This window comes from Melanotaenia boesemani, chromosome 5, assembly GCF_017639745.1.
Source record: "Melanotaenia boesemani isolate fMelBoe1 chromosome 5, fMelBoe1.pri, whole genome shotgun sequence".
Classification (NCBI taxonomy): Eukaryota; Metazoa; Chordata; class Actinopteri; order Atheriniformes; family Melanotaeniidae; genus Melanotaenia; species Melanotaenia boesemani.
The window spans coordinates 8,638,380-8,649,380 of NC_055686.1; the positions used below are offsets into that span (position 1 = coordinate 8,638,380).

At 36.8% G+C, this 11,001-nt stretch overlaps 2 protein-coding genes across 4 annotated transcripts in view; both read right to left on the reverse strand.

Annotated features, from left to right (window-relative positions):
- LOC121640207 (butyrophilin-like protein 2) overlaps positions 1 to 321 on the reverse strand; it is a 104,006-nt gene extending 103,685 nt beyond the window's left edge. The window contains exon 1 of the mRNA XM_041985933.1: positions 293 to 321. The gene's annotated coding sequence lies outside the window, so the exon portion shown is untranslated. The remainder of the gene's footprint in view (positions 1 to 292) is intronic.
- A 2,969-nt stretch (positions 322 to 3,290) lies between these two features.
- On the reverse strand, positions 3,291 to 9,751 carry LOC121640168 (low affinity immunoglobulin gamma Fc region receptor II-b-like). 3 transcript variants are annotated; one of them, XM_041985865.1, is made up of 7 exons: positions 9,585 to 9,751; positions 8,757 to 9,020; positions 8,279 to 8,524; positions 7,941 to 8,051; positions 6,134 to 6,205; positions 5,734 to 5,771; positions 3,291 to 4,997 (listed from the first exon to the last, which is right to left on the reverse strand). In XM_041985865.1, exons 1-7 carry the CDS (start codon positions 9,610 to 9,612, stop codon positions 4,935 to 4,937), a joined length of 822 nt encoding a protein of 273 aa, XP_041841799.1. In that variant the 5' UTR covers positions 9,613 to 9,751; the 3' UTR covers positions 3,291 to 4,934. The 3 variants fall into 3 exon arrangements, with proteins under 3 accessions (XP_041841799.1, XP_041841800.1, XP_041841798.1); XM_041985866.1 differs by lacking the exon at positions 5,734 to 5,771; XM_041985864.1 differs by lacking the exons at positions 3,291 to 4,997; positions 5,734 to 5,771 and having other exon boundaries at positions 5,780 to 6,205.
- Positions 9,752 to 11,001: the final 1,250 nt, after the last annotated feature.

Sequence of the window (11,001 nt, forward strand, 5' to 3'; positions counted from 1 at the left end):
TCTGTGATGGTCTTGGTGATTTTAGTTCATCTTTTCTATGAGATTTCGGGATTTCTGTGTCAGTTTGGTTGCTGTTGGATTTCTGTTTCAAGGCCTGTGTACCTTAGTTTAGGGAAACTAGTTAGTTTTACTTTCTGTTTTATTTTCTAGCCTTAAGGGTCTTGCCTAAGGATCCATCCATCCATCCATCCATCTACAGGCTGTTAATATTCACCCCAAATGGGATTCGAACTCTGATCTCCCACATGGGAGAAGGATTCCCATCTTCTTGAATGCACTACAATGTACTGACCTCTTATGTCTCTCTCTCTGCATACCGCTTGGTCCATTACGGGTTGCGTGTTTTAAACTGAAAGTCTTTCTGTCACAAAAAGGAAAGAAGTTCATTATTTAGCTGTTTTGCTATTGTGCATCGACTTATACTGCTCTGAAAATAGAGACATTATTTCCTGTGTAAGCTTTTCTTTTTACCTTTTTCCTTTTTAGCAGTTAGTTTTAGTTTTAATATAAACCCAGGTTCCAATACAAACACAAAACAACAAAAAGTGTCCAGGGTACGGGATATCTAGTCCGGTTAAAGTAAAATGAAAACCAATTAACTAAAGGTGTCCTCAATTGAGGTAACAACAATTCTCTTTACTCTCTTTACTTACATAACTTTAACAAACTATACAATTTTAAACCACTAGACAAACCAAAATCTTATTATACTTACTCTAAGCTTCTTTTGTAAACCAAACCAAAATCAATACTAAATATAGCTATAAAACTTAACTCAAAAGCTACTCACAAACTATGAGAGGGAACAATCTCAATTTACCATAAGCCAAACACAATCGTGTATCTAACTATCGGGAAACCATATAACTATCCTCCCTTTTAACGGCCAGTTGTTCCGCTGGTTGTTTTTGCGGGAAGGCAGTCGTCCAATCAAATGTCCAAGTCAATTTCCCACTAGATGGTAAGTTTAACTGGAGTCAACCAATCAGTGAGTCGGAAGAGCAGGGCGGTCTCTCAGATCCACAGCCAATCACGGAGTTGCAATCACACAGCCGTATTTGTATTAACACAGAACCTGGCCACAGGCCACAAAGCCCAAGATGAACACAGGTGGTAGACCGTGTTCTAGCTAAAACATGTTCCCAGATGTCATCACTCAATTCAAATGAAACTTTATTTATAAAGCACTTTTCATGCTGAAGGCAACACAAAGTGCTTTACATGATAATAAAAAAGCAGTTTATGCATAATAAAACTAAAACAAGCCGTTACAAAGATCAAATATATGACATTTCAATAAATTAAAAAAAAACACTCACACAGTTTTTCACACAGTTGCACATACACGTATACACACACAAGCAAAGTAGCTGAATTGAGTTTTCTTTTTTGTTTTCTGAATTATTGCAGATTTTGAGTTGTTCCCTTAAAATTTCATGATGGACTGTTAATTATGAGTTTCTCCGTTTCCTCTTTGCTCTCCTGCAGCTTCTTTTTAGTGTCCTGGCCTCTACACAGTGTCCTGGATTCAGTTCTTGATGTTTTTGCTTTAAGTGGAGCTGCTGAGTCAACGGCTGATTTTAAAATGGTCAGTGGTAAAATCACATGATGGAGGTGAAGTCTGAGCAGGAGTTTGGTTTAAAATGTCAATAAAATGTGCAGCCACTTCAGAAGTAATATATAGTTTTCCTCACAGTTCTCAGCAGAGACTTCTGTTGGCTAAAACTGGTGATGTTAAAAAACACACAGCAGTGGTCTGACACAACCAGATCAACAATACACACCAGTGGACAGGCCATAGATTATAACTAGGTCCAGGGTGTGTCCTCTGTTGTGAGTAGGCTGTGTAACATGCTGTTTAAAACCATACTATTTAAAATGTTTAAAAACTCACTGACGTAGGAATCACTGCTATAAAAATCTTGTACTATTTAATATGTACGGTTGGTAAAAACTCAGAAAATTATTTTATTGTATTTCTTGTATTTAGTTTGTAACTATTCACTGTATCTGCCATGTAAAACACTGATCCTCATAAATACATATGAAGCCTGAAGACATCACCGTGATTTAGTTTTTTATTTTTTTCTTTAGATAACTCAGTCAGGTGGAAGCCACATGGTGAACAGGAACCAGGACACCGAATATCTTAGTCATCCACCCTCACTGTGAAATCATGCCAGATGTACAGACTTTTGGATGATAATACCTCCTGAATCACAGTAAGTTGAACGTAAATTTCAGCTGAAATAAAAGCGTAATAAAAAAAAATAAAAAAAAAAACAGACATCCAGGGGTTTTCCAGAAGACTAAAATTCTTAGTAGATTATCTGGTGGAATTTAAAAGGAAATTTGATGCTGTCTGGATGATGAGGCATCTTGGAAAACTTGTGTATGAAACTTCCTGCCTACTGGCAGACAGTAAACTACAGAGGCCCCCGCCAGACAAAAATGACTAAGAGAGCTTCTTCCTTCTAGCTGCTGTAATACAACACAGGTTTGGTGGAACATGATGAAACATGGGACTTTTTGTTGATAAGAATATGTAGAACCAACAAGGAACAAGGAAAACTATTGGATTCAACAAGGAAACCACAACACTTTACTTGTGCCAAAGCTAAAATAGTAACCTTAACAGTACTAATTATAGCTACAGAGATATTTTTAGATAATGTGTGTAATTATGCTTTGAATGCATAAAATCTTCATTCCACATATTATGCTGCTAAAGACGTCATAAATACTTTTATACAATTATATTTGTTAAAGTGTGTCAACAGGCAAACCCAACTCAAAACTGCAGATTCATTTTATTCTTTTTGAGAACTTGTGTGTAAAGTATGTGTGTTGACAAAAGGGAATCCTCTCAAGGAATGTTGTGATACCAGCTGTAGCTATTAATAACTTAAACACAGATCACATGAAGAGGTTTCTGTTGTCATAGCAAAAGCATGACTGAAAGCCGTTGTTTCTATTTTTTTTATTTGTTCATATTTTTCAATCAACTTCAGTCCTAATAAAAAAGACCAAATGTGTTCATTCATTCAAATATGTATTCATTTAAATGCACATATATATATATATATATATATATATATATATATATATATATATATATATATATATATATATATATATATATATATATATATATATATATACATAAAGACAGCAGATTTTGAAGTTTTTCTGTTCTCTGCTTTCCTCTCTCTGTACGTTCGTTCAACCATCCACATCCCCCCGCTTCACCAACACAGAACACAGCTCCCCTCACCTTCAATTCCCCCATTTCCACATAAACCCAGGACATTTGGTCACCTTTTGTTTCTCTGCTGCTATTTTTATCAGAATATTTTATATTTGCACTATTTCATTCACAACTGTTAAGTTGCATGACTATTTGGTATTGGCACAAATTACTCAGTATACAGTAGAGTCTTTATTTACTTCTATTATTACATTCACGCAGTTTACAGGCTACTTTATTATACTATAGTGTTATACTATACATTACTATTGTACACCTCATACTATCAAAATAAATATTATACTGCTTATTAATAATTTGATTTAATTTAAATAATTCATGACCTATAAGGGTTAATCTACAAGGGTATATTGACTATAATGCAGAGGTCAAGTTCTACTAAGTCCATGTCGTCATCATGTTGGCCTTCACCTTTTCCATCTTATATTCTGTTGTTTTCATGGTTTTATCCTTCACCTGTACTACTGATAGTAACATCATGGTAATAATAAATGATCAATGATAAGCCTACGCAAATGCTGTTTAATGTTCCCTGCGCTCACTCAAATGACTGACAATGTATTGTTAAGTTGACCTTTGACTGTTTCCTCATTTAAGTCTCTATAGTCATAATGGCTGTTAATGTTTAAAAAATCCCTGAGCTCTTAATTTTTTTAGCATCTGCACAGAAACAAATAGCATCCAGACCTGAGAGAGTTTGTTTTTGTTTAATTCACAGCTGCTGCCGTACATGGGTGTGTCTGAGGTTTCGGAGGGTGTTTTCTTTGCTTTATTAAGATCAGATTGCTTACATAAAAAGTCTGACTCGTAATATAATGAGCTGGTGGGGGGGGCACTTAAATATAGCAGGTTATCAGTTTTCTTAGAGGAAGTCTCAAAGCAAAAATCAAGTTCTTGTTAAAAGAATCAAGCAACATTTAAGGCACAGATCACCTAAAAGGAGACACACACGATTCTCCAAAACAATGAAAATCCACTATAACAGTCAAATATAACAAGACAAAGATGCTAACCTACAGCAAAGGCATACATCAAAAATATAGCAATGGCTCTGAACAACTTACATACAGCATTAACTGCTGAGAAACTTACAAAAAGCTAAAAATTCTACCAAGACTCCAGCTGACGACAACAAACACAATAAGATAAAATAATAAACATGCCACAACAAGTAATACAATCTGTGTGTTATTGATTATTTCTTTCCATTAATCCCAACAGGTGTTGTTTTATACATTGTTGGTCACATTTACAACGAGGTGTAACCTGTTAGGATCATGCTTCTGTGAAATGAACAACTCAGCTAAATATGTGAGTAACACCCCCAAAATATGAGCCAAACATTTTATGCTATATTCACCTTGTTTGGGAAACTACCTGCATGTTTAGCTGATTGGTTCATTCCATATTTTTACAAGTTATTCCTCCATGTAATGGTCAATAATCAGGTTTTTCAGTTGTATATAATGCAACAACAATTGGTATTATTTAAGGGGAGACATAATGCACATAACTAAACTTCTACAAAAATAGATAAAACATCATTCAAGGCCTCACTAAAGAACCCAACACAACTGAACATTGATTCCTGAAGATGTTGAGATAAAAAAAAAATTATGTACATTTTTCTTTTACAACTTTATATTATACACATGTAAATTAATACTCATGTTTGGTCAGCTGATGTCAAGTTTAAGTGTTGAGTAGAAGGTTGGTTCAGCTCCCATCTCTGAAAAAAAAAAAAAAATCCAGGTCAAATTCATATTTAATAACTTTCACTTGAACAAAGATTTATAGCAGCATGATATCATAACAAGACATGACTTGCTAGGGGTTTCCCTTCAGCTCTGACTCAGGTGTGTAGTTTCACACACTTTCCCAACAGCCACCTGGGATTTTTTTAGCCTGAAAGTCAGAGCGTGTTTTTTTATTGGGAATTTGGAAATTATTTTTGAGATCAAATGGAAGAATCAGAGCAGGAAGTAGGAAATGCTGGGAGAAAAACACAGCATGTGAATTACTGTTAGGTTTGTAGCACGAGTGTGCCACGTATCTGAGTTCGTCCAAATCATCGTCACATGTCTGGAAAATGCCAGGACTGCAGAGTGAACCTGTGTCTGGAATATTCTGTAAGTGGTGCGTTCACTGATGTTTTTAAATGCCTTTAAAAGGAAAGAACCTTCACTTATATTCAAAGATAGTTACGAGGTATTCAATTAAAACTGTCGGTAATATTTTAGCAACACAAGATTCTGAGGAGGAGGGTTTTTTATTTATTTTTATTTTTTTTTTTTAGCTTTTTTTCATATACAGCTGTGAAACCTACTTTAAAACGATCCCCGGCAGCTGTCTTCCTCCTTCTACCATATAAATGGGGTAAAACGCAGGACACCTTCACTTCTGCAGCTTATAAACTAACCATGTTCTCTATATTTCTATGTATTATATAGGAAAAAGACTCTTACCTTGTTAAATATAGATCTAAAAAAGCTTGCAGTGGTTACTTGATAAAATCACAGAAACAAACAAATAGAAACCTGGTTAGAGAGGAAGAGAGAGAGCAGTAACTCTGCATACGTAGATGGGCGGGACCAAAACCAAGCCCTGTGTTTGGTTTGTTGTAGTTATGGTGACGCATGGGCCAATGAAACTAAACTCTTCCTGTTTCTACAGATAACAACAATAACACGTGGGGGAAAGAACGTGCCGCATAGATAGATGACACAATGGAAAAAATGACAGGCTGTGGTGAGTTCACAAATTAACTTTGAGTTTCGATGAAAAAATTTTTTTCATTCATTGTGTCCAGTTTAAACAATATATACATAAATATATGTTTGCGTGTGTTTCTTTTTCCTTTTTTACCTCTGAGCCTGTGAGGTTCAGCTTCCTGCGTGATGGTGACGTCTGTGTATGAAACAGCAGCATCCAGTTTACCTGAAAACAGAATTTCTACCGTTAGCAGCTGCACTGAAACAGCTAAACACAGATACTCTGCATGTTTCTCAGTTGTAAATGAAAAGAAACAGGATTACTGTTGAAACCCAGGCAAAAAAAAAGGAGGTAAAGAATTGTGGATTGATACTAAACCGTGCTGCACAATCTGCTGTCAGAAAATTAAAAGTGAAAGCTCACCAACAAAATCAAAACACCTTATTTAGTCTCTGGCTTGTGGTGCTTTGTAGCCACGAGATTTTAAAACAATTACTTTTTAGCATGAAACATATCATCACGGCTAAATTCAACATTCAACCCAAAACAAAGAGAAAAAAAAGTATATTTAAAACGTACTGATTAAAAATCCATGACCCTCTTAAAGAGCTATTTTCATTAGAGGATTTCTTCCTCTTTACTTAAGTAAAACTGTCAGCTGTTCAACAGTATGATAAGAAGCACATGTCTGTGCGTGTGCTCTGACACCATGCCTCAGACATGTGCCATGATGGAAGCATGATTTGTAATATTTATAATATTTATTTAAATTAAATTTAAGATTAAAAAATGTTTGGTGGATTAATTCTTTACTTCTTAGCAACAAATCCCATACCAGTGAAAAGCCTGGTTACATCCCTTTTAAATGGAGCCATATTTATAAGGAAAATGTATTTGTGGGATGAGCAGAGTTTATTATGTTGGTTGTGCCCGTATCTGCTAACAGCTAACAGCTGATTCTGCTATTTACTTTAGTTGGGTGTTATTTATGGGATTGGATGATTAAAGTCTTAAGAAACAAGACATGTTGGCAATTTCACAATTACTTTATTCAACGAACAAGGAGCCTTAGTTCAGTTTGTGGGTAGTTTGGTAAGCTAGTTAACATTACCAGTGAATAAAATCAAATAAAAAAAAAACCTACTTGATTTTTTTCTCCAAAGGGAAATTATGATAATCATGAACTGCTGGATAAGTAACCTCACATCTAGATTACATTAGTCAAAATAATGTTAACAGATTCCTAAAATTACAATCTTCAGCTTCTACTTCTGCAATCCAGTTTATTTAATTAACGAAGAGCATGCAGGACCAGAGGGAATATTCTGAGCTGAAACACACATTTTTGCTGTTTCTTAGCAGTTTTAATGTAAAGAGTTACCTATCTGAACATTAAGTCTTGTATTTATTTATAAGATTGGATGTATCTCGATGGTGAGCTAGTGACCTGTCGACCTCATGGTTATCATTTGATCAAACCAGACAGTGCCAGCCAGCAACAACCACAAACAACAAAAACCTTTTGTTCCATCTTTCATCACCGAATAAAAGAAAACCTTCACAGACGTCACCATCTTTGTTCTTAAACTGTAGACGTAGTGGTGTAGGAGGAATTTCACTTCTCACCTGTTTGTTGCATAATCAGTGTTCATTGTCTAGTTTACTGGAAATATAAACATAGTAAAGGGCTAACAGGGTGCATTTTGGCTGGCTGTTAAAAAAAAAAAAACATTTCCTGAGTGAAAAACAAACCAGCGCCTACATCTCACTTTGTTCCTCTGTAAAATACATTTGTTCTTAGTTGTAATTAAGACAAAAAGTAAGTTGGTGGATTTTGTGTCAGGAATTTTTGCCTTTATTTCAAACAAAATTTTTTAAAATTAAGAAAGAACCTGCACTTTGTACCTACCTACAGCAGGATGCGAAACTTCGATTTCTATTTACATGAAAACAGGCTGACCTTTGTGGGTTCTCCAGAGGCAGAGCAACATCAGCGAGATCAGCAAGAGGCAGACACCCACCACAGGAAGTATTATGTGTGCAAGTTGAGGAGCTGACACTTCAGGATGGCCTGTTTCAAAACAGAAAGACCACATGTTGGCCTAAATACTAGCAAACTGAGAGTCCCACCGACACGGTTGGCAGGAGGTTCGGCCAACATCCTGCTGCTCTCAAACTTTGTTGGACAGCAGGAAGATTCTTCAGAACTATTTGTGGTATTGCATGTTGAATAGGTTAAAGATCTGTATGCATGGGGAATCACAGAGAAAAGGAAGAACTTTAAAAGTTTTCTCTCACCTCTGACAGTCAGCCAGCTCTCCAGGGATTCTCCAGCTCCAGAGATGCTACACTTGTAGAGTCCTTCATCCGATTTGGAGACACTTCTGATGGTCAGGTTTCCTGTCAGGCTGCTCACAATGAGATGCTCATCTTTATAGAAGTGGGTTAGATTGGAGGAAGATGTTGTCTTGTGCCTGCAGCGCATAGTCACAGCTTCTCCTACATTTACAGGAAGTGCAGGACTCTCCAGGATCAATGCAGCACCTGAAAAACAAAATATTTAGTGGGCTTTGAGTTATTGAGATACACATTTTCCTAATGTTTTTTCTCTGGTCTTGTGGTGGGTATTGTTATACCTGACATATGTGTGGTAGACATTTATAGTTACTAGTTGCTCTCTTTCATACGTATAGATGTTTGCCATAAGCAGGCTCCTTCTCTAATAATGAATCAGTTATTTGATGGAAATATGTTTGTGTGATGTGTTTAAACTTACTTGTCACGCTGATATTAACCGTGTTGCTGCATGAATCTGCTCCAGACTCACACCAGTAAACTCCAGAGTCTATTTCATAAAGAGGACTGATTAAGCAGTGAGATTGATTTCCTCTGTTCCAGGCTGAGGAACAGTCTTCATTTATTTTTGTGGAAGTGTTCCTTTTAACTCTCCACTCAGATGAGTGTCCACGCTGCTCACAGCTCAGAGAGAGAGAATCATGTCGGAAGAACTGGGATTTGTTGGGAATGACACTCAGAGAAGCTGCAAGAAAAGTGACATTTTGATATAAATCTGAACAAAGATGCAACCAGGAAACAGCAGCTATTCTCACACACAGCAAAGGTGGGACGCCGTAAAAGCCAAACCTGCAGCTGCGTCTGGTTACGGTGTCGATTCTACTGTAGATTCAACTAAAGCTTTGCATGCCAACTGCCTTCAAATAGAAAACGGCAACTCATAAAAATAACCGCTCTCAGTGTGAAGACACAACAACTGATAAGCTGCGTCTCACAGACGACGACATGCTTTCTACGTCCAGCTTCACAGGAAGATAAAATTCCTTTGTTGACCTGAAGTGGTTTTATGTTACTTGGTAATAAGGAGGTTATTTTTGGTACAAAAGCACTTCCTGTGCATCCTCATATAAAAACCCTTTAGGGATAGTTGGTTTTAATTAGCATAAGATAAGAGTTTATTTAATAAGAGCAAAGAAATAATGTCTGTAAATGTTGCTGAGCATCCAGTTTTCAGCCAGAAACATTAACAAACTAAAACAAATTCCTCATAAACAAGAACAATGACACTAAAAGAAAGACAGATACTCACCAATAACAGCGCACAGTGTTATCTCCATGCTGAGTTACAGACAGACTGACAGACCGGAGGGTTCATCTCACATTAAATAATGTCAAAGACACCACAGCATCCTGCTGATACGATAGCAGGGACTAAATGTGTGAAAGCCTTTATGCAGTGTTTTTTTTATAGCTTAAACATTTTTGCACAGCCTTCCTCTGCTTTGCTGATTATCTCAGTGTGTTTCTATATCACACAGAAATCTTATTCAGACACAGTTTGTCTCTACTGCTGGAACACATGACCACCACAATTTGCCATCCAGAAAACATCCGCTGAACTTGCATCTATGCTTTAACTTGCAAAATCTGCCAGCGTAGATTTAGCAAGTGCATCAATATATGTACTATCACTGTAACGCCTCTCCTCATGTCTTACCTGCAACTAGTGAGGTGAGCAGGAGGAGTCCAGGACAGAAAAAGGAGGCAAAATAAGGCGTCCTTGCTTCAGATAATCATTTTAACAAGACTTTATTTAAATACGTCATGTAACACAGCAGCATCGTTTAACCAGCTTTATTTAATAGCTTTATCAACAGTTTGTGTCAGATGAGCATTAAATCTCTTCCTGATTAGATATGAGGAACAGAGGAGAATGGAGGAGGGAAGACAATGTGGTAAACTAGACATTATTGTTATTATTATTATTATTATTATTATTATTATTATTATTATTATTATTATTATTATTATTATTATTATTATTATTGCATCCACACATAAGTAAGATCATGACAAACTGGTTATGTGTCATCTAAATATAAACAACACAAGATGTATAACAGCCATTTCTTTCTTCATGGGGATCCTTTGCCTGCTTAGACTGGGGGTTGTTGCCGTGGTGATGGCCCTTGTCCCAGTGGCTGGGGGGTTCTGCACTGCAGTCCCACATCTGTGATATGGACTCTGGTCTGCTCTGATCTGGGTGGTTGCTGTGCTGGCCTCTGTGGAAATGGGTGGGCTGGCTCTTGGTGTGATCGGATCCCCAAGATATTGTTTCCTCACAGCGGCGTCAGGACAGACGGCCAAGCTGCTTTCTCTCTGCGGAGACTCAACGTCACTCTGACGGAATTTCTCATGGTCTACACGGGCCATGCTGATACGCATCTTTGAGCATTTTCAGTGGTTATACGGAAATTTGTGACCCGGGTATACGGCATATACCTGCGTATCACGTAGACTACACCACTGATTACAGCCAACCACACATTGTCTTCCCACTAATTTCTGTGTAAACTAATCACTCAGTTAAATGGAGCTTAAATGTTATATTTGAATAGTTTGGGAATTATTATTTAATCTTTTTGTTTGTTTGTCTTTCATTCTGTCCTGTCCAGCATAATGTCAAGTGATGTTCTTCCAAACATGTTTGCTTTGTTAAGGGAAGC